The sequence below is a fragment of the Pleurodeles waltl genome, chromosome 4_1 (genome assembly GCF_031143425.1).
Source record: "Pleurodeles waltl isolate 20211129_DDA chromosome 4_1, aPleWal1.hap1.20221129, whole genome shotgun sequence".
In the NCBI taxonomy this organism is placed as follows: domain Eukaryota; kingdom Metazoa; phylum Chordata; class Amphibia; order Caudata; family Salamandridae; genus Pleurodeles; species Pleurodeles waltl.
Window position 1 is genome coordinate 136,050,421 of NC_090442.1, and position 23,955 is coordinate 136,074,375.

At 49.3% G+C, this 23,955-nt stretch overlaps 1 protein-coding gene across 1 annotated transcript in view; it reads left to right on the forward strand.

Annotated features, from left to right (window-relative positions):
* Nucleotides 1-23,955, forward strand: part of LOC138288484 (hemagglutinin/amebocyte aggregation factor-like) — a 42,853-nt gene that overhangs the window by 13,184 nt on the left and 5,714 nt on the right. Inside the window, exons 3-4 of the mRNA XM_069230040.1 lie at nucleotides 5,365-5,553; nucleotides 6,871-7,023. Of these exons, the coding sequence (XP_069086141.1) occupies nucleotides 5,365-5,553; nucleotides 6,871-7,023 (342 nt within the window). The remainder of the gene's footprint in view (nucleotides 1-5,364; nucleotides 5,554-6,870; nucleotides 7,024-23,955) is intronic.

The window sequence follows — 23,955 nt, forward strand, 5'->3', positions numbered from 1 at the left end:
GGTCATGCTGTCCAGATTATCATACTTTTTTGTGGCATGGACACTCATTATCCATGGAACGTTCTTTGCAGAGCTGCATGCAATGCTGTCTGACCTGATATGAGGTAAGGGGTGCCCACAAACTACAACTATCACTTGACAAGGGAGGACTGAAAACTCCAAACTACGCAGTATATTAAGTTTCAGCTCACTTGCAGTGACCCATGAGATGGTTCACATAGGGTGAAAGGGAGGAAAGCGGAACCCTGAAATGAGGCTAGCGGTGAACACACCAGATGCGGCCCATCCTTTAGGGCGGAGGGGCCACGCCCCCCAACCTTTGGCACCTCATGAAGAGTGCCGGTCAGGCTGAGCAAAGACAGGCACTCTTAATGTTCAGCTCAGGCAGCCAGGAGTGAGACATGCGCGATTTGTGCAGACTCCTGGCTGTCTGAGCTGAACTTTGGTGGGCTGAAGAGGTCACAGTTCCGATGGGCGTGACCTCCTTCGCTCAGCAAAGGTGCCTCAAGGCCCTTCCCCTCGGTGATGAGGGGAAGCGTCACCCATTGACTTCGACCTGGGTGCTTCAGGTTTAAGCCCTGAAGCGCCCAGGGTGAGTGTCAATCAATGTCACCTTGTCACAGAGTGGGGTGGGGTCAGAAGTGTCACTGACCCATCCCACTCTGTGACTAAGTTGGGACTGCTGCCTTCCCTCACTGGCTGACCTAAGTCCCAACCCTCCTGGGACCTCCGAGGCTGAATATATTTATATATGTATGTATGTATGTATGTATATGTGTGTGTGTGTTTTTTTTTTAATGTTTGGTGTACGCGTATAGGTTTGAATGTTGATGAGTGTTGTGAATGGATGTGTGTGCGTGTGTGAATGAATGAGCGTTAGTGTTCTGCCCGACCCCTCCCTCCTAAAATTAGCGGCTGCCACTGGAATACACAGCAGAAGGGATGTAGCTTAGTCAATGAGAATTGTGGGTGTGAATCTCAAATTTACCAATTAAAAAAAGCAGTGGGCCACAAGGTAAATCGGTAGATGACCAAAGTTTGGTATTGACTGTTCCCATGAGGAGCAGGGTCAGTACTGATTTGCATTAAGTGGGCCACTGAGGCAGATTTGGAGTTTGAGAGACAGGTACTCAGTTGCAAAAACAACAGAGTACCTTGCTGTCCAAATTCTTGGTCCGTCTGTCCGATTGCAATTCAGACAAGCAACAAGTTTTACACTGATAAGGTAAAATTTACTCCATTGATGGAAAACTTCCTCTGACTGCCAGACAGAGTAGGCACAGAGGCATAGCTGGAGGTAAGCCATCTGACTGTCTGCAGTATTTAAAGTAGACGGTCAAATGCCTTTTATTTTACTGTCCACCACATCCGGTATTTCCTGGCAGTGAGAGGGAGTTAAAAAAAGAAAAATGACCCACACTTGATGGGAGAACTCTTCCATGGTGTGGGGGTTATTTTTTTAGTATTTTTTTTAAAACTCCTACGTAGGGAGTTTGTTTTAAAAAAAATACAGAACTTTGACGAATTGTGATGGGCAGCTATCATGTTTGACAGAGTCACCTACAAAACCTTTTTTACATTGGCAGTAACCATCATGACGACGGTTCTTGCCAATGTATGGAGATGTGCATCAGACCAGCAAACATTCTAAGGGGCAGACTTAAGAGCCCCTAGCGCCTCCTTGTGCCACATTAACGCCATTTTTGTTTACGCTAATTTGGTCCAATGAGGCCAAAAGTGCAGCGCCAAATCTGCAAAATGGCACAATGCATGCGTTGCGCCACTTTGTAACCCACTGCGTTACATTATGCCTGCGCCAGGAATAATGTATGCAAAGGGGGTGTTCCCGCTTTAGGGCTACTGAAAAAATTGTGCATTTTTTTAGCACTTTTAATTCCTGCTCAGAGCAGGCGTTAAAAGGAGGCACACCATTATTCATAATGGGCCTCAATGGGCTTTGCAGGATTAGCATCAACATTTTTGACGTTAGTCCTGCAAAGCTCCAAACTAGCATCAAAGTTCCCCTAACTACCGCCTTGGTGCGCCATATCTTAGCTATGGTGCACACATGGTTGCGTTAGGGGGGGCACCAAGGGGCTCGAGAAAGGTGGTGTTGAATGGGGTGCAGCGCCACTTTTCTTAAATCAGGCCCTACATTTTTTTGGGCAGAGTAAAGGCAGGGTGGCAGACATAAAAATCCTATAGTTACCTTTCTCCCATTTCTCTGTCAAACACTAAATCAAGCCCTCTGTCTAGAGTGGCACACTGGGTGGAAAACTATGGTATGGAAAGCTACCCCGAGACATTGCAGTGGTTAGGCTATTTGCAAGCATTTGTCCCATTACCTTTTGGGTGATTGCCAGAAGTACGCCTGGAAACATGAAATTGGTGGAGCTTTCCATGCCTACTACTGCCAATGTTTGTGAATTCCAAACAGTAGTAAATTTGGACCCTCTCAAGGAGTACTTCTATGGGTGCAGAGGTGCTACTCTTTTGCATATATAGCACCATCCTCTCTATATATATTTAAGTTCCTGATCCCAAAAATTACAAGCTAACCTCATAGTGAAATCATAACAAGGAGGAACAACAACTCAGACATAGCGGACCCAACTCAGGGCCACTAGAGTCTACTACTAAGCCAAGAATGCATTTATTTGAGAGTATCACACCCCATCCACCTATCTGAAGCTACATTCCTGCATACCTGGCTTTGCTGAATAATAGTAGATTGACTCCCACCTGGCTAAGGTAGATTTGCTGGCAGAACTGTGTGAAACTCATGGGCACTCACCCACTATACCTACTGGAAACCCTGATATAGTACCTACCACAAAAACATGAACCTGTGACTGTGAGGTAGGCACTAGCAGAGCACTGCAGGATTCATAGCTAGAGGCAACCTGTACCATCAAAAGTAAGTTTAACCAAAGAGAAAGGTTTGGTTTCAGAACAGAGCGGGTCATACAGATCTCTTGTGGGAGTTGCTTCTTTGGCATGAGTATAAAACAAAAAAGCATGAACCTCTAACCTTCTGCTGCTAATATTCAAATAAGGGGAGGGCAGACCACCAGTATCCCTGATACCATGTTCTTTGCTGCAGCTCTACTATGCAAAGATCACAAAATGAAAAGAAATGTGGGAAACAAATATCTGCAAACTCCTACTAGACTGGGTGAAACCTCTACAATATACCAAAAACGTTCCTAGAACCCAAGCTTCAATTTTATTCAAACGAATTACCTGCTCCAAGCCTCCCTCTCCCCCAAGTGCACATGAAGGATGTATAATGGAGCTGCAGATCTCTGCCCAGCAGCCCAATACCCACCTGTTGGACTGTCCCTTGATTAGTGAATACTGGAATAAAATAGAGCCCCTGATATCAGACATGTAACTTCAATCCTGCTCATTCAGACACTTGTTCAGATCTAAGAATTACAGCCGTGCAAAGCCATTTATCGACCTTGCATTTGTCCTTGCTAAGAGGAGAATATTTATATCTTGGAAGGCATCAATTGCACCTCTTATACATCTATGGCTGATCTACAGAGATGGACAATTGCTGAAAACGATGCACTCTCTACACTGCAAACACAAACAAAGGGCAGAGTGGAATCCGACACAACATCTTGCTAGCCTTAACCAACAAGAACGATGACAGGCTCCATGAGTATCTGGAATAGATGCTAGGCCATAGCTGTAATTAAAGTGTGCAGTTTGGGAAACATGTTGCCACATACTAGCTAGTGCATTGCACTGATAAAAGACAGTAACATTCAGGACCCCGTGATTTGTACATGGAGACACCCACCCGACTTACTGTCCTGGTGGGAGGAGGTCCTACATAACAACCACAAATAGATATATACCTAACCCAGTGGGTCCCAAACTGTGCACCGTGGCACCCTGGTGCGCCAGCAAAAAAAAAACAGGGGCACCCTGAGCACACAGCAAACCATTGCTCATGCTTTATCATACAACATGATTAGACTCATCCAGTCATCCCTTTTCTGTTTCTAGCGCAGTGTTTCTAAAAGATGGCGGCCCCACTCAGATTGTGTGCCTCAGCGGTGCACAAAACGCTCCTGAAGTTATTCCAGGAGCACGGCGGACACCAGCGCATGCTCTCCTCCTCCGTGCACCGACACGGTGGCCCCAGCATGCTTTTCGACAGTGTGCTGCCTGGAAGAGGCATGGCTTCTGCTGTAGTGTGTGAGCCACCGGGTATGCGTATTCAGTATATACCCCCGGGCCAACACTGTCTGTTAAAGGACAGCGGAAATCTGTTTTGAAATACCGTACGGTCTAGAGTAATTGTTGACTGGGAGTCACTGCCGACCCAAGCTTGGTGCTCCTTGGTTTCTGCACGTTGGATACTGAGCAGAGGCCTAGACCAGTATTGGCGGGTGCAGGGAGTGCTGAAGCATTCTCAGCATTTTCATGGCAGGAAGGATCTGTGTGGGAAGATCTTTTGTAGTGGGAGCTTTAAAAAAACTATGAAAATGTAAAAAAGGCTGTGCGTTTTGTGACCAGAGACCTTTGAAGAACGTTGTAGTTGGTGAATGTGTAAGTGTCTGATGCATGATTGTCTGCTGTAATAACACAATCTTTTTTAAGCAGACAGTCTCCTTTGTGTAATTCTGCACCGAAGCGTACTGTTTACTGATGTGGTTTAATTGGTATGAGTAGAGCGCTTAGAGCAAGTTAAAATGTTGTCATCCAGGGGCCTAATTTGGCGGTAGATGGTTAAGAAGAATCCCCTGATTTATGAAGAAAGTGCTAACTTAAAGAAGTCCACCAATGGAATTTCTCTAGTATTTTGGACACCCAAGATTCCATATGCAGACCCCAGTGTTGAAGAGTTTCCCCTGTATTGTTTCTGACTTAACCAACTAAAGGTTTTTTATTAAAGAACTGTTATGTTTATATTTTGTTCTATGACCATAATACCTTCATCAGCTTCATCTGAATTATTTCCAGGGAGAAAAATGGAAGTACTCCCAAGGCTGGGATTACATCCCTCCATCTGCCAAAAAAGTAGCATAATGGGGAGCTGCGGCCAACGACCAATAGGTCAAGGGAGCCGGGGGTCAAAAAAGTTTGGGAACCACTGACCTAATCAATGGACCACGTTTAATATATTTTTTAAGTGTGTTGGTCGGTTCCTACTGTAATCTAACTGATGTGCTTAATAAGTTGTGCAGTGTAAGAGCACCACTCAATACAGAACATTGTACAGTTCACAGTCATAAAACTAATAAACAATGATCTAAAAAATGTTCCATACTCATACCTTAGTCACTTATTAGTAGAAACTTCTCAGTGAGGAGTGTTTAACTGACCCATGTTTCATTTTCTTCATAGTCAACATCACAACAAGCATGAGGACCGGCTGTGGGATTTCACTTGCAAGAACACCTTCAGTGCATCAGTAACATGTCAATGGAGCCCCTATGTGAACAACTTTGATGAGGAGTTCTCCTACACCTGCCCTTTTGGATCTGTCATCAGCGGCTTTGATAGCTACCATCACAACAAGCATGAGGACAGGAGGTAATACCACCCAAAGATTAGAAAGCAAGTGTTGACATGCAACTCAGCTATGACAACAAATCTTTAAGCCATTGCCACCAATCTACTGCCACATGAAACCTATGAACAATCACAGCCTTTATAAAATAAACTGTTCCTATTGCCATTTTCATTCCAGACCAAGCATAAGCCTACTGCCATGTTAAACTCCCTATTCACATACACCATTGGCACTCAAACTCAAACCATTGCCACCAACCGGCTGGTGAAGACCCACTCTAACCACACCCACACTAAATTTTCCTCTTCTTTCAGAGTGTTGCCACTACAAACCTGATTATTCCAAGGAATCCACTACCACATAAAACACAACTATCCTCAGTGACACAGCTCCACACAAAACCCATCCTTTCCCACTGACTACTTGCTGCCCAGGTTCATCCATTCCCTCTTTCTTGATGCCATGAACATTCCTACAGTGATGCCAGATTCCCTTCTAAACACACACCAACCATTCTAGCCGATGGCTTTGTGATACAGTAATTGAAAACAATATACAACATGATGGTCATCTGTTTCTCTTGCACTTCTACATGATGCTTCTCCCTATAGTCCCTTCTGGCGTTTTAATGAATAAGATGGTTGTTATGACTTTGTTAAATGCTGCATAGATAGCTGCATCAAATAAAGCAGAACCACTGCAACATCTGATATTACCATTCCCACTGATAAGATGCATAGAAGGGTAATCTTAGCCATTCTGACAGCAAGCTAATGCAAATATCCTAAGCTTTCACACATACCACACAGTCACTAACAGAAACAACTTTTAGACCTGTTTCTACATAAAAGGTGTACACTGCTACACTCAATCTAATCTGTTTCCACAGTTTCATTTTTGCATGAAACCAACCCTGCTAAATCAACCTATTTCCCATCTAGCAATATAGTTAGGCAGTACCAAATCAAATAGTAAAATAAATACATACAAATATTCATTTATCCTCTGCAGTCGGGCGAGGACTCTGCACATAAAAAGTTAGGACAAGCCTATCTTTTTATGTGCACAGTCTCCACATAAGTGTAAAGTCTCCCAGTCGTAAAATTATTATCAGTAAAATTAAACTCACAGTTTTTGAATACCAAAAAAATAGTAAACTTACACACAAGTGTAAGTTCACCATTGGAAATCAGGCCCTTTAACTTTCTTGACCCTCTCTTACCTTCCCCTAATGCTGTCCTTCAGCATCCCTCCTACTTCCTCTCGCCTCTTGACATGACCCCTTAATCATTTTTGAATTTCCTAATATTCACAACTTTATTATATTGTTTTCCTAGGTGGAGGATTTACTGCTGCACTCAGAACTCGGACGCAACCAATAATTGCCAGTGGACAAATTATGTCAATGACTTTGATGCATATTTTAATTGGCAAGTGCCCGCTGGAAGATACCTTGTGGGAGTCTCCAGTTACCACGACAACCACAGAGAGTAAGTCCTGATAGTAGTTTATAAGCTATTCTATCACTCATTCGAGATTTTTTTCCTGATTGGTTGTGCACCGAGTACTACTTGAGACTGGAATATCCATAGTTGTTTCTTTGTTACTGTTTCCACCTAATATGTTTTTCTGTTGATCGATAAAGAGACCAAAACATTTTTTACCCTAGCATTTCTGTTTTTTAAATGCATTATGCTCCACTTAAAAGTATTTTTGCTTATTAGACTTTTGATTTCCAGACACTAGAAGATCTCAACTCTTAGATGGTGAAACCTACTAATTGGCCCTGTAGGACTCGCCCAGATGTTTGGCAAATTCTTTATGATGATGTGCATGCCCGTAGACTTTCTGATAAACAGAGAGTGTCTAAGGGGTCCCTCCTCACTGACGATACACCCTGGAGCTCTAGGATGATACTAGAGGATGGGTCCTATGTAAGGTAATGTAGTGTGTAGATTTACATAGCGCAGCTTATCACCCATGAATGTATGCAGGTGCTGTCCATGGGCACGGGAGATTAACTGATTTGCCCAGAATCACAGGACGTTGCACCAATGCAGAGGCTCAAACCCAGATCTCCAGCTCCCGAGCGGTCGCTCTGACCGCTGCGATACATCCTCTACCCAATGGATACTATGATATTCTGCTGAAAAACATCTTTGATGGATGCTATCCCGAGGGAAGTTTTTATTACAAACTTAGAAGTAGGATGTAGAACGATGAAGAAAAAAATGCCAAACACCATAACTATGAACCTGCCTCATACCTCCCTTCCTTATACAAAAGTAAAATAAAGTATAATACAGTCCATAACAAAATCATCAAATGTTTTTGGCAACCCAGTGTTTGTTTTTCTTTCAACCATTCCTGTTGAAACCAGCACCTTCTGTCGAAATTTCCTCATTGTTGTCATTGTCAGTATTATTTTTCTCAACTGACTCTCTAGAAAAATCTGGTTCATCACTCACATTAGTAACTTTATTATCTGTATTCATCTTAGAAAATCTACTAATACTCCACCATGTGTTGTTCGCTAAATAGGGCAGACATGTTCCCAATTTTAACAATTGTCTATATTTCAAAAAAATTGGAACTCCCTTTCTGTAGATGACCAGGCAATATAAGTTTGACTTTATCTCCAATACATAACTTCAATTGTTTAGAAACAACCAATTTTTGACTTTTTGTTATCTTCCTTTCTGCATTACTTTAGACAGTGTCATAATTTTTTTTTAAATAACATGTCTTCCTGTTAGAGAATAACCAACTAGGATTTAATTTCTGTCTTGGTTTCCTTCCTTTAAGCAACACGAAGGGAGAAAAGTTGTTTGTACATTATGTCAAGCAATGATATGACCACAGTAAGTTTGCCACATGTTTTTTTAACATCAATACGCGCTCTAATAGCTAACTGAATGCCTTCCCCCAATGTTTTGTTAAATCTTTCCACCAAACCATTCATGTTTGGTGATTATAAAGCAGTTTTAATATGTTGAATACGTACATGTTTAAAATAATTCACTATTTTGCTGGAGGTTAAATTGTGTTCCATTATCGGAAACAATAGAATCAGGAAAACCCTCTCATCTGAAGGTGTCTTGAAGAAAATCCATAACATTTTCCATATTGGATTGTGAAATCCATTTCAACTTCACCCATTTCGAAAAATAGTCAATCATGACCAAAGTATAAATTTTTCCAAACTCAATACTTTCATAAGGCCCTAACAAATTAATAGCTAACTTTGACCATGCTTTCTCTGGAAACGAGGTCTGTCCCTGAGCAGAATGCTGTGTTTTCAACACTTTGTCAGAATTTAAGCATAAAGGGCAATTTTCTACAAACTAAAGAATATCACCTTCCTTGTAAGGCCACCACAACAGTTCTCTGACTTTTTTAGTGGTACTTGTTTGGCCATAAGACCGAAATGAGCAACAGAAACAAGTTTGCTTCTAATTCCTGCATGTGGAACAAAACGGCCCCATTTAACAATCGCATCACTTTCGAAGAACAGCTCATCCCTGGCTTTCCAAAATACTTGAAACTCTTTGGATTAGTGCCTCCCCGAAGGCCATCCCATTCACAGTATACTCTTTAAGTTCCTTCAAAGTGTTATCAGTTAAAACAGCGGTCATTGCCCTTCTGACAACACTAAATCTTCCACAGTAACTACAACTATTCTACTTGTGACTGTTCATCACTGGAAACTTGAACTTCACTTCACAAACTAGACAAACAAACAGCTCTCACATTTTGTGCTCCTGGAAAATATATAACCATAAAAAATGTACTTATACAATTTGGCCAGTCTCCGCACTAACCCTGTTGATTCTTTGACCATTCCATGCTTTGAAAGTATAGAAATCAAAGGTTTATGGTCAGTTTCTAGGTGAAATGGCTTGACCCACAAATACACTTTAAAACGTTCTACTGAGCAGGTAGACTCTAATGCCTCTCGTTCTATGGTGGGATATCTAGATTCATCAACTGTCAATGGTCTGGATGCAAAAGCAATGGTGCATTCAACAGCATCTTTGATTTGATTTTAAACAGTACCCAGGCAAGTGGCACTGGCATCCACAGTAATCACATTCACAGCTTTGTGTGGAAATGGGGACAATGTTTTGGACTGAACAATTCCCTCGTTCAAACCACAGAAAGGTCAGGTATTTTCTACACTCACATGTTGCTCCTTGTTTTAGTAATAAATGCAAAGGATACACTATGTCAGCAACTCTTTTTAACAGACCTAGAATATTATTCGCATAAACCCAAAAAACACACTCATCTATTGTTATGTTTTTTTTCGGGAGGAAGGGAATCCTGGTTAACTGGAGATTGTACGAGATTTGAATGAATAGTTGTAATTTTAGGATGTCAATGGCTGATGATACACACAAAATGAATAGAAACAACTGGGATTTAAACAATTAAGGGGGTGATTCTGACCCTGGCGGTCGGCGATAAAGCGGCGGCCAACCCGCCAACAGGCTGGCGGTCCGAAAAATGGAATTCTGACCCTGGCGGGAACCGCCAACAGAGACCGCCACTTTAACACTCCGACCGCCACGGCGGGACAAACAAACAGCGTGGCGGTCACCGCCAACAGGCAGGCGACAGACAATGTACCACCCACCCTATCACAACTCACCAATCCGCCACTTTTTCCGGGGCGGGAGCACCGCCGATAAAAACACGGCGGAAACAGACTACGAACGGGAAAACGCTCACCTCTACGCACTCCACGAGGACGGAGGACAGCATGGAACCCGAATTGAACATCATACCTGCACTCGTCTACCTGCTCATCTACCACGAGTACGAACTCCGCCGCAGACGTCAACGGTGAGTACTGCACCTACGACACACGGGAGGGGGGAGGAGGAAAGGTTACGGGCACACACATATGCGACCCCCACCACCCCACCAAGATGTACACACCAATGCAGAGCAACAAGTCACAGTGACACCACCCAAACACCCGTAAAAAATACAATCACATAACCAAATTGAGAATAAATATTTATGAACAAAATAGTCTCAGAAAAGTATTTATCAACCATCAAAACTTTCTTCTGATAAACAAATTATTTACACAGCAGTGGATAACTGAAGCAAGTAGTCCTGCACATCTTACGAATCCATCATGTCCGTGGGCCAAAGTGTAGCGAAACAAGGGCAAAGCCCACACAGGAGACCTGAGTCCTTTGGAGAGAACACTGCAGGGGCATCTGGTGACAAAACCACAGGCACCTCAGGGGGAAGGGAAGGGGGGGCACCACAGCCACATGAGTCCACGACGCCAGATCCACGAAGGGCCCACCATGCCCACTGTGCCATCCTGGGGAGTGCAAAGCCACAGTCTCTCAAGTCTCTCCATTGGGTGGGTTGCCCACTGTGCCATCCTGGGGAGTGCAAAGCCACAGTCTCACAAGTCTCTACAGTGGGTGGATTGCCCACTGTGCCATCCTGGGGAGTGCAAAGCCACAGTCTCTCAAGTCTCTACAGTGGGTGGATTGCCCACTGTGCCATCCTGGGGAGTGCAAAGCCACAGTCTCTCAAGTCTCTACAGTGGGTGGATTGCCCACTGTGCCATCCTGGGGAGTGCAAAGCCACAGTCTCTCAAGTCTCTACAGTGGGTGGATTGCCCACTGTGCCATCCTGGGGAGTGCAAAGCCACAGTCTCTCAAGTCTCTACAGTGGGTGGATTGCCCACTGTGCCATCCTGGGGTGTGCAAAGCCACAGTCCATCAGGTGGATAAATGTCCCCACTGGACAAGGAGGATGCATGGTGGGCACAGTGAACCCTGAACAGTGCCTGACAGGAAGGGCCCAGCGGAGAGGTGCTTGAGACGGCGGTGCCCAGCGGAGCGGTGCGTGACAGGAAGGGCCCAGCGGAGAGGTGCTTGAGACGGCGGTGCCCAGCGGAGCGGTGCGTGACAGGAAGGGCCCAGCGGAGCGGTGCTTGAGACGGCGGTGCCCAGCGGAGCGGTGCTTGACAGGAAGGGCCCAGCGGAGCGGTGCTTGAGACGGCGGTGCCCAGCAGAGCGGTGCTTGACAGGAAGGGCCCAGCGGAGCGGTGCTTGACAGGAAGGGCCCAGCGGAGCGGTGCTTGACAGGAAGGGCCCAGCGGAGCGGTGCTTGAGACGGCGGTGCCCAGCGGAGCGGTGCTCGAGACGGCGGGGCCCAGCGGAGCGGTGCTTGACAGGAAGGGCCCAGCGGAGCGGTGCTTGACAGGAAGGGCCCAGCGGAGCGGTGCTTGAGATGGCGGTGCCCAGCGGAGCGGTGCTTGAGACGGCGGTGCCCAGCGGAGCGGTGCTCGAGACGGCGGGGCCCAGCGGAGCGGTGCTTGACAGGAAGGGCCCAGCGGAGCGGTGCTTGACAGGAAGGGCCCAGCGGAGCGGTGCTTGAGACGGCGGTGCCCAGCGGAGCGGTGCTCGAGACGGCGGGGCCCAGCGGAGCCGTGCTTGACAGGATGGGCCCAGCGGAGCGGTGCTTGAGACGGCGGTGCCCAGCGGAGCGGTGCTCGAGACGGCGGGGCCCAGCGGAGCGGTGCTTGACAGGAAGGGCCCAGCGAAGCGGTGCTTGAGACGCCGGTGCCCAGCGGAGCGGTGCTTGACAGGAAGGGCCCAGCGGAGCGGTGCTTGAGACGGCGGTGCCCAGCGGAGCGGTGCTCGAGACGGCGGGGCCCAGCGGAGCGGTGCTTGACAGGAAGGGCCCAGCGGAGCGGTGCTTGACAGGAAGGGCCCAGCGGAGCGGTGCTTGAGACGGCGGTGCCCAGCGGAGCGGTGCTCGAGACGGCGGGGCCCAGCGGAGCGGTGCTTGACAGGAAGGGCCCAGCGGAGCGGTGCTTGAGACGGCGGTGCCCAGCGGAGCGGTGCTCGAGACGGCGGGGCCCAGCGGAGCGGTGCTTGACAGGAAGGGCCCAGCGGAGCGGTGCTTGACAGGAAGGGCCCAGCGGAGCGGTGCTTGTCTTCACGGCGGGGCCCTGTTCAGCGGTGCTCTTCTGCACGGCGGGGCCCCCTTCAGTGGTGCTTGTCTTCACGGCGGGGCCCTGTTCAGCGGTGCACTTCTGCACGGCGGGGCCCCCTTCAGCGGTGCTTGTCTTCACGGCGGGGCCCTGTTCAGCGGTGCACTTCTGCACGGTGTGGCCCTGTTCAGCGGTGCTTGTCTTCACGGCGGGGCCCTGTTTAGCGGTGCTCTTCTGCATGGCGGGGCCCTGTTCAGCGGTGCTCTTCTGCACGGCGGGGCCCTGTTCAGCGGTGCACTTCTGCATGGCGGGGCCCCCTTCAGCGGTGCTTGTCTTCACGGCGGGGCCCTGTTCAGCGGTGCACTTCTGCACGGCGGGGCCCTGTTCAGCGGTGCTTATCTTCACGGCGGGGCCCTGTTCAGCGGTGCTTGTCTTCACGGCGGGGCCCTGTTCAGCGGTGCTCTTCTGCACGGCGGGGCCCTCTTCAGCGGTGCTCTTCTGCACGGCGGGGCCCTGTTCAGCGGTGCTTGTCTTCACGGCGGGGCCCTCTTCAGCGGTGCTCTTCCAGTCAGTGTAGGGAGTCAGACCTGGCCTGGACAACCTGCTCACTCGCCCTCCGAACGTGCAGTGTTAGGCCCCTTCGGAGATGGAGTCCTGGGCCCTTTGGTGTCGTCCCTTGCAGCCGGGATGGGGCGTGTGGGGCCCTCCTGCTCCACGCTCCTGCTGGCTGGCCTCTCCGCCCTGCTGCCCTTCCGCTCCTTAGATGGGGCTCTCGGGCCCTTGCCTCCCCTGGCTGTTGTGGCAGGTGAAGTGGCCGGAGTCACCTCCTTGGGGGCATCCGTCTCAGTCCGCTCACGGCGGCCCTTCACTTTCCGGGTCCTCTTGCCTGGGGGGGGGGCTGCCAGTCCCCTTGCTGCTCAGCGAAGTGTCACTGCCGCCAAAGGGTGGACTCCATATTCCATGCACCAGTTGTACCTTGGAAGCTGGGCTGGTGGTGGCTGAGGTGCCTTTGGGACTTTTCCCAGATGGAGGGGGTGGGTCAGGGGAGGGAAAGAGGTCAACATTTGAGAGGTAATATTTCTTTGGACCAGGGTAAAGGGTAGGAGTAGTGGAGATAGAAGTGGAGGAAGAGGATGTGGTTGTAGGAGAGTCAGGTGTGCTGTCCTTGGGTGCAGGTGACTGAGACGTAGGCTGTCGTGAGGTGGTTGGCTGTTGTTTGGGTGTCTGCCTGCGTTTATGTGTCTTGGAAGAGGGGGTGACAGACACAGTGGGAGAGGACACAGGGGACGTGTACATGGCAGTGGGGGTGGTGACTGCACGTGTGAGGACTGTAGTGGAGGGTGTGCTGGTGATGGAAGAACTGGCTGATGTTGGTGTGCATGCAGGTGTGAGTGTAGACGTCACAGGGAGGGAGGAGGGAGACGAGGAGGAGGGGGACACAAAGGTGGTAGTGACTGTTGGTATGTCTGCAACTGGGTGTTGCTTGGGTGAATGCTTGTGTGTTCTGTGGTGCTTATGTTTGGATGAGCTGGCCTTGGGTGTTGAGGTGTGTGCAGGCTGGTCAGATGGTGTGGATGGGATAGGCTGAGGAACAGGAGACAGAGAAAGGCTGGAGGCAGTTAGAAGAGGGAGACTGGAGACAGGGACAATGGCTGCCGTCAGTGCTGAGGCCAGAGAAGTGAACGCTCGTTGATGGGCAGCCTGACCCGAATGAATGCCCTCCAGGTAGGCATTGCTCTGTTGCACCTCCCTTTGCACCCCCTGGATGGCATTCAAAAGGGTAGTCTGCCCAACAATGAGCGTCCTCACGAGGTCAATGAGCTCCGCACTGAGGGCAGCAGGGGTAACAGAGGCAGGGGCTGAGGTGCCTGGGGCGAAGGAGACGCGCGCCTTCCTGGGCGAACGGGCACGGAGTGAAGACTGAGGGGCTGCTGGGAGGGCGGTGCTGGTGCGCTGGGTGGCAGCTGTACCTGTTGTTGCGGGGGGCACAGATGTTGCCGCCCCCGCTAGGGAGCTCCCAAACGAGGACGTGTCCGTGTCGCTGGTGTCTCCACCGGCCCCCGTTGTGGTGCTCCCCTCGCCCTCCGGATCACTGGTGCCCTTGGTGTCTGTGTCAGTGCCCACCGGGGCCTGGTGACCTGCAGCTCCCTCGTGCTCCGACGCCAATTCTCCTCCGCCTGATGATGCTAATGCACAAGAAACAAAGAATAAGGGTGGGGGGAGAAATAAAACAAAGTTGAGTGCATGCCTTGTCAATAGCCTTGGCGGAGAGGACAGACACAGGTGCCTCATGCACTAAGCCGCGAACTTGGGGTACACTACTCTGTACTTCTGACTAGGCCAACAGGTCTAGGGACAACAGACGCGCTCATGGGTCATGTTGGACCATGGATAGCTGCACTTGCCACCCTACAGAGGTGGTGGGCGGGGGCACAGGGCCATGTCTAAGGGAGGGGACTACACTACAGAAAGCGCCCTGGCCTACTGTCACCCACAGCCCTCCTCCCCCACCCAGACGCCTCCACTGCGCGTATAGATAGGAGAATGTGCTGATACTCACCCCCTTGTGTCTGCTGTGATGTCCTCAAGCGCCCATCCAAATCAGGGTAGGCCACCGCCAGGATCCGGGACATCAGGGGGGTCAGGGTACGACTGGCACCCCTCCTAGGTCGGGAGGCCATCCCCAGCAGTGACTCGGCGGTCTTTCGGGTTCCGCGGCGGATGTCCTCCCACCTCTTCCGACAGTGGGTGCTCCGTCTGGTGTAGACCCCCAGGGCCCGGACTTCCTTGGCGATGGCACGCCAAATATCGAATTTCTGATGGGCGCTCACCTGTTTGACATGTACAGGGTGGGAAAGAGAAAACGTCAAATTTCTGCATGTTTGGAGTACATGCCCCCCCTCCCCACCCTTGGCATGTGGCCCATACTCTCATCAGTCAGCCCACCCCACACAGGCATTACCCATTCAATGTGCACTCAGTGTACTCACCTGTTGGTCTGGAGGACCGTAGAGTAGCGCATACTGGGGGAGGACCCCGTCCACAAGTTTCTCCAACTCTTCAGACGTGAAGGCAGGGGCCCTTTCCCCAGTCGCAGCAGCCATTGTCACTTCCAGACCGAGTTCACAGCAGCACTTGCAGTATAGGTCCTCTCCTGTGGATGATCAGGTCTCGAGTGATTAAGCAGATAGAAAATGGCAGTCACGCCCGCGGCGGTGCGTACCGCGGCGGTGCGTACCGCGACCGCCGGCGCACATCGTCATTGGCTCCTGAATCCCATAGGGTGCAATGTTAACCAATGCGGCTTTGCACCGCGGTCTTCGACCGCCTACCGCCACGGTGTGCCACGCCAGCGCATTGACCTCACATCCCATTGTCCCAGTTTAGAGGTCAGGCAGCCGCCATTTCAAGGGCCCACATGGCTTAAATTCTACTGCGTCACACAGGCCTAGGCCTTGCATTTGCACACATACAAACATAGCAGTCAATACATTTTCGTGTACTGTGCAAGCTGTGTTGTACGTACCTGTGAGTTGATTGACTCAGTGCTCCATGTTGTCCTTCCTAGGCACCGTCCGCAGGGACTTGCGAGGAGAAGGAGGAATCCTCCCGTGTACCGGCCGCTGGTTGACCTGTCGACAATGGAAGAACGCCATATAATACTCCGATACCGACTTGACCGAGCCACTATACATGAACTGTGTGCCCAGCTGGAGCCAGACCTGATGTCACCCATCCGCCAACCCACAGGAATTCCCCCTCTAGTGCAGGTTCTATCAGTCCTCCATTTTTTTGCAAATGGCTCATTCCAGACAACAGTGGCCATGTCATCTGGAATGTCTCAGCCTATGTTTTCAAAGATTCTGTCCAGAGTGTTGTCTGCCCTGATGAAACTCATGAGGAGCTACATCATATTCCCAGAAGAGGCTGATTTGGCCACAGTGAAGGGTGATTTCTATGCCCTTGGACATATCCCCAACCTCATTGGTGCCATTGATCGGACCCATGTGGCATTAGTACCCCCAAATGACGATGAACAGGTGTACAGAAATAGGAAAAATTACCATTCTATGAATGTGCAGGTTGTCTGTGGGTCAGTGCATGACGCGTATGTTATGCGTAATAGCAGCGTCCCCTATGTGATGGAACAGCTACAGAGACAGCGTGTGTGGCTAATAGGTGACTCTGGTTACCCCAACCTGCCGTGGCTATTGACCCCAGTGAGGAATCCCAGGACCAGGGCAGAGGAACGGTACAATGAGGCCCATGGGCGTACTAGGAGGGTCATAGAAAGGACCTTCGGCCTCCTGAAGGCCAGGTTTAGGTGCCTGCATCTGACAGGTGGATCCCTAATGTACTCACCAAAGAAGGTGTGCCACATCATCGTGGCCTGCTGTATGCTTCACAACCTGGCTTTGCGACGCCAGGTGCCTTTCCTGCAGGAGGATGGTCCAGATGGTGGTGTCGTAGAAGCCGTGGAGCCTGTGGAGAGTGAAGAGGAGGAAGACGACGGTGAGGAAACAGACAACAGGGAAGCTGTCATACAACAGTATTTTCAGTAGCACACAGGTAAGGTTCAGCCACGCCATTTCCCATTTACTTAGAGCCTCATGCATCTCAACTTTATGTATTTCCCCCCAGCTCTTTTAAATAACATTTCTTTTTCCCTTCCCTTCTCAGTGCTTAATGACTCATAGCCCGACTTCTGCTTGGTTTGGCCATGTACTACAGCGTATTGACATTGGTATGTTGTCATCACTAACTGACATCACATATTGTGAACTGTTATGGGTTGTACGATTTTTTGAGAATACAGCATGACTCAAAACGGTTTTCGGTGCAATAATTGTTTTATTTTGTGTGCTTAGATAATGGTACATTATAGTAAAACGGTGATGGGTGGGGGTGGAGTGATGTCCATGGCAGAGTCCAGTTCTCAGTCTGACAGGTCTATTGTCCATATGCCTGTGGAAGGATGGAGCAGGGGCTGTTTGAGTTTGGACAGGGTGGCAAGGTGGGACAGTGGGATGACTTCTGGGGGTATCTCATGCTGGCGGTGGTCTTGGCATGCTACTCTGTTTTTTTTTTGGGTCTTAGGCTCCTCTTGCGGGGTGGTTGTTCTTCAGCAGGAGGTGGGGTTCTTGTGGCCTGTCGTTGTGTGTGGGCCTCCTGTCCACTAGCGCCGGCGGAGGTGGTAGGCTGTTCCGGGCTAGTGACAGGGGCCCTGTGTGGTGCCACATGGTCCCGCAACGTGTCTTCTATCCTGTTTAGGGCCTGGACCATGCTCCCCATGGCGGTAGCGATGGTGGTGAGTTGGTTGCTGAACCCCATGTAGCGTTCTTCCTGCTGTGCCTGTATCTCGGTGAACCTGGCCAGTACCGTCGCCATCGTCTCTTGGGAGTGGTGGTATGCTCCCATGATGGTAGTGAGGGCCTCTTGGAGAGTGGGTTCCCTGGGCCTCTCCTCCCCCCCCTGTCGCACGGCAGCCCTCCGAGTTGCCCTGTTTGCCTGGGCCTCTGTCCCCTGGACGGTGTGCCCACTCCCACTGCCCCCAGGTCCCTGTTGTTGTTGGGGTGTTGGGTTGGCCTGGGTGCCCTGTAGTGGCAGACACACCGCTGCTTGACCTGTCCTAGAGACAGAGGCATGGGCCCGCTGGGTGGGAGCTGTGCTGTTGTTCCCAGGGGGGTTCGGGTCTGCTGTGGCCTGTGTCTGTGTTTGGGGAACCCACTGCCCAGAGGTCCCCGATGGTCCGGGCTGGTCATCAGGTTCCAGGTCGACCGAGCTGCTGTCCTCACTGGGGGCCTGTTCCGGGGATGGGATGGACATTTGAGGACCCTCCTGACGGGTGTGTTGGCGTTCGGGTCCTGCATGGGGTGAGAGAGTATGGTTATTGTTTCTGTGTGTGAAATAGCGTGCGATTTATGGGTGCCCTTGTCCCCCAGTGCAGGCATTCCCTTGTGGGTGGTGTTGTGAGGGTGGTTTGTGGGGGGGATGGGTATGTGCAGTGGTCATGCTTAGGTAATGGGTGTCCAATGTTTGTGGTGGCATGCAAGGGTTGGTGAGGGGTTGGGTGGGTTGTGCTAGGGAAACATTCTCAGGGATGATGTGTGATGGTGGGTTGGGGGTGAGGGTGGGGGTGTGGGTTGGCATGCTGGTGGGGTGGGGGGGATGAAGTATATGAGATAGGACTTACCTGAGTCCATTCCTCCGGGTACTCCAGCGAGGCCCTCAGGATGCAGGATGTTTAATACTTCTTGCTCCCATGCTGTGAATTCTGGTGGGGTGGGTGGGGGTCCTCGTGGGTGGGGGTCCTCCGCCAGTCTTCTGCACCGCGATGTTGTGTCGCGACACCATCGAGCGCACCTTCCCCCGTAGGTCGTTCCATCGTTTGCGGATGTCGTCCCTATTTCTGGGGTGCTGTCCCACCGCGTTGACCCTGTCCACGATCCGCTGCCATAGCTCCGCCTTCCTTGCTATGGTGGTGTGCTGAACCTGTGAGCCGAAGAGCTGGGGTTCCACTCTGATGATTTCCTCCACCATCACCCTGAGTTCTTGGTCCGTAAAGCGTGGGTGTCTTTGTGGTGCCATGGGGTGGTGTGGGGTGGTGTATGTGGTGATGAGTGTGTTGGTGTGTGGTGCTTTGTGCTACTATGTGGTGTGTGTGATGTTGTAGTGTGCCTCTGTGTGTCTGGCTCTCTATTCTCTGATGTGTCTCTCTCTCCTTCGTCTCTGGTTTTTGGTTGTAGGGGTTTGTGGGTGATGTGGGTGTGTGTTTTATAGTTGATTGGATGTGTGGGAGTTTTGTTTGTATGTGTATCAGGTGTGTGTATTTCAAATTGTCCAATGTGGTAGTGTTTTGTAAAGGTGTGTGTATTTTGACCGCGGCGGTGTGTACCGCCAATAGACTACCGCGTTTGAAAGACCGCCGCGTGGATTTGTGGATCGTAATGGCATGGGCGTATTTCTGTTGGCGTGGCGGTGGAGGTTTAGTCATCTCCAGTTTATCGCTGGCCGCTGACGTGGCGGACTGCAATGGAGGTCGGATTTTTGGAGGTTTGGCAGTTGTGGGTCAGAATGACCGTGGCGGCTGACCGCGGCGGTATTGTGGCGGTCTTCTGACCGGCGGTAAGCGGCTTTTACCGCCGAGGTCAGAATGACCCCCTAAGTCTCTAGCGGAAATGCAAAGACTTCACAAAAGAAAACTAGCCTTGATACTTCTTCACACTTTAATAATCTTCAGGAAGGTCTAGGACTCGTTCTTCTTCATTGATTGACTTTCCATTCTACTCCCTATTTCTTTCCTCATTCTCATCCTGTCACTTTTTTCCTAGGTCTGGGTTTACATAGCACTGCAGTATTGTAGGAAAATGCCTCTTTTTGTGTGGTCACCCCCAATATTTCTGGACTGATGGTGCTGTTTTGTTTGTTCTGTGTACTGGGGCACTGCTAACCAGGCCCCAGTGCATGTACTCCAACCCCTAACAACATGTTGAAATGTTGAAATTGACTATACTCTTGATTCGCACAATTAACCAGTGGTGCTGGAACAATTTTCAGGGTGGTGGTGCTACTAGCAATTTAACATCACTGAAGTCATTGGAATTGTGAACCGTACAAAAGTTTCACAAGAAACAAGTGTAGCACGTTATTCAGCAGGAGAGTGATGAGGGTATAGTACAGTATGTTGTGATGGTGCATTCTGGGGAATACTGTTGCGGATGGCCCGTCCGCCGAAATATAAATCCCATTATGTCCTATGGGATTTATATTTCGGCGGACAGGCTATCTGTCACCGTTGTGACGCAGTAACCCATCTGCCCAAATCTAAATAAGGCCCTCAGTATTTAACTTACCTGTAATTCCCTAGTGTATGGTACAAAAATACCTGTACCAGGGCCTGTAAGTTAAATGTCACCAGTGGACTGTAGCACATAATGTGGTTCTACTAAAGTGACAGTGCAAAGCATGACTCCAGGCCTGCCCCTGCAGCATGGGTAGGCAGTTTTAAAATTACCAATCTGACTTTGCAAAAACTATTGCTGGGCCTTAATCTTCCTTGTTATACAATACTTATGACCCAACTCTAAAGTAGGCCCACATATCCGAAGAGCAGGGTGCATGATATTTAAAAGTTTCTCCCACCCTTCTCTGACAAAACTTAAAAACATGTAGCAGGGTGCACATTCAAAGCTTAAAGGGGATGAAGCCCACTCCTATTGTGGTACCTTCGTATAGGCAATTAAAAAGGACTGGAACAGGACATTCCCCAAGGCCAGCCCCAGACTTACCTGGATCGGTCCTCCGACCTGTCAAGGTCCTTTGGGACTCAGCTACCTGCCTCTTCTGCTTCTGCTGCGCTATCGTCTCCTCCGTCCTCTTATTCTCCTGGGACTCTGCCCTCTCGATCCCTTCCTCTGTGCCTTATTGCCCCCTTGGGCACACTCTTCGTGCCACTCTCATTTCTCTGTCTCACTTTTTGTGCCTCTTTCCTGTCTGTATCCTCTATGTGCTTCTTTTTACTCCTTTGCCACACTTTTTTGTGCCTTTTTCCACGTTTCTAGCCTTGTTGCACCACTTTTTACTCCTTTGTCTCACTTTTCTGTGCCTGTTTGCGCCCTTTCGCCCCCCCCCCATTTCCAACTCATCTTCTGACTTATTTTTTACTCCTCTGTGACACTTTTAGTGACTTTTTGTGAATTAAAAATAATAGAAATAATTTACTCCATTTTCCGAGCAAACACTATGGTGAACTTGCATTTTCATTTGAACAATCACTCTAACACAGAAGATCCATACAATTGAAAGACCTGATTTATAAAGGTAAGCGTTCACCTTTGTGTAACTTTATGTTTTATTTAGTATTCACAAACTACGAGTTAATAGTAATAGAGTCCGTCACAGTCGGGGTGGACAAGTCAGGTCTATCTTTTTATGTGCAGAGTTCTCTTCCCCTACTGCAGTCCCTGCAGTTGTAACATACTATTAACTCATAGTTGTGAATACCAAAAAAAATTAAACTTACTCAAAAGTATACATTTAGCTTTGTAAATCAGGCCATCTCCCTCTCTCTCTCTCTGTATATTACCTAGTGGCGGTCACCACAGTTAGGACCATTTTTTCCATAGACGGAGCGTTTATCGTTTTGCAAATAACATTGCCACCGCTTGACAGATCTTCAAGAAATTTTCAGAACTTATACTTTGGTCAGTTCAGCTGCTGGTTTGAAAGTTTTCAGGGTGATCCATGTAGCGAGGGCCAAAATAAACGGGGGTCCCAAAACACTTTTTCTCCATTCTGTGTTTATGGCGATTTTTTATTCTTTAGACTCGCCTACAGCCTGAACCGCTGAACGGAATTACACCAAATTTGGCAAAAAGCTAGATTCTGTTCTGCAGATCACGTTTTTTGTGGTTTGTTGTAAATCCATTTAGTCGTTTTGGAGTAATATAAAGAAGGATATATCTAGTGCCGTTGAGTCTCCGCGGATCAAACTGTCCTGTGCTGATATCTGATTGGCTGCCATCACTTCAACAAGGAAGTGTTGGTAGCCATCTTGGGACTCGGCTTCAGTAAAAAAAATAAAAAAAAAGAGGCCAGGGTAGAGTCACATTGAACCCTTAGCACTGCTGCTGGGGTCCATGAGGGACCCCGCCAGAGCTAGAAAGCATGTAAAAAAAAAAAAAGAAAAATTTGCGAGTGGATCCGCTGATTTTTTTGAGATTTTAAAAAAAGCGGTCTCTTGCACTTTCTATTTTTTTAGGCCCCGGGTGGCCCAGGTACCAGGGGCATTTGGGTCTTACTATAGTGGGCGGGGTGCATGAGGCCCCTCTCCTTGGGCTTTAATAGGTGCCGGGGACCACCACCTCCCCAGGGCAATTGAACTAATCTGAGAAGGGGGGACCTTGTTGCCACTTGCGCCCCAGGGACCACCACCTCCGGTGCAAAATGCTTTTTTAAAGTAGGGGATGCCCTACAGCCTACCCCACAGCTACAGGGGTCACCACCTCCCCAGGGTGAACATAGAATTATGAGTGGGAGCACAAGGCCCCTGCACTCCAGGGACCACCACCCCAGGGAAAAAATGTGTTTCATATGTGGGGGAGGCCCTCTAGCCTTCCCACCCGTGCCCAGGGGATCACTACCTCCTCAGGGCACATATTAAATAATGTAATGGGGTCTGTTTCCGGCCTCCATTTTCTCCGGGGCTCACCACCTCCCTGGTGCTATGTGCACATTGGAGGACCACACAGCCCCCCTCTTGGAGCCAATAATGGCCCTCGGGACCACCACCCCCCAGGGCCAGCTCCTGCTATGTCCCAAGGTCCCCAACCCCAGGACATAGCTGTTTGCTGTGGCTTGGCTGCAGCTCTGAAGCTGCAGCCAAGCCAGAGCAAACACTCTGATGTTTGACAGCCTTAAGACTTCCTCCGTGGTGCCAGATAGCCCGTAAAGGGCAGTTTGTTAAAAATAAAAATAAGTAAATATGTAGAGGATGCGGAGGGCTCCCTTGCGGTCCCAGATAGCCCATAAAGGGCTAAAAAAAAGAAAAGCTATAGCTCAGTGTGAAGGTCTGCGACCTTCACAATAAGTACTGGGGGTTCAAGTCCAGCTGGACTCATTTCCCTTTTTTTAATTAAAGTACAACTTATTGTATTTTTTTAAAATGACATTCATTTTTCATTTTAAAATGTACGCAAATAACTCATTCTAAGAATATCAGACATCAAAGCTTCCCTCTCACTTTCTCTCTCTCTTTCAATCAATTTCTCCCTCTCACACACCCACTCACAGACTTACACACCCACTCACAGACTCACAGACTCACTCAGACCCTCCTGCACCCACTCACAGCCCCAGTCAGACCCTCATGCACCCACTCAAAGACCCACTGAGATAGTTACGCACCCACTCACAGACCCACTCAGACTCTCACACATCCACTCCCAGATCCACTGACAGCCTCATGCACCCACTCCCAGACCCGCGCACACGCTGACGCACCCACTAAAACACTGATGTACGCACTCTCACACCTAAACAAACACTCTCACAGCCACTCCTACCCCAAGATACACCCTCTCACACCTATTCTCACACCCAGAAAGATGCAACCATTCCAGCTGCGCACACGCCCAAAGGGCCGTGAACAGCCTGGAGATGTGTGGTTGGGAGGATTGGCCGCAGGGTCTGGCTGCAAGCTAGGCCTCTCAGGCAACCTTTGCTGCGCATGTGTGCATGGTGCAAGGTTGGGTGCTTATAGGGGATTGGCCACAGACCAGGCTCTGTGGCTAACTGGCATTGTGCATGGCCAAATGCTGTGCGCGGCAGTGGTTGGATTAATGTATAGTAATGAAAATTACTATGTGTTAGAAAAAACATAGAAATTCACTGAAAAAACAAAGGTTACAGGGACATTACAGTTAGGAAATAGAATTTTAAAAAAACATAGAAG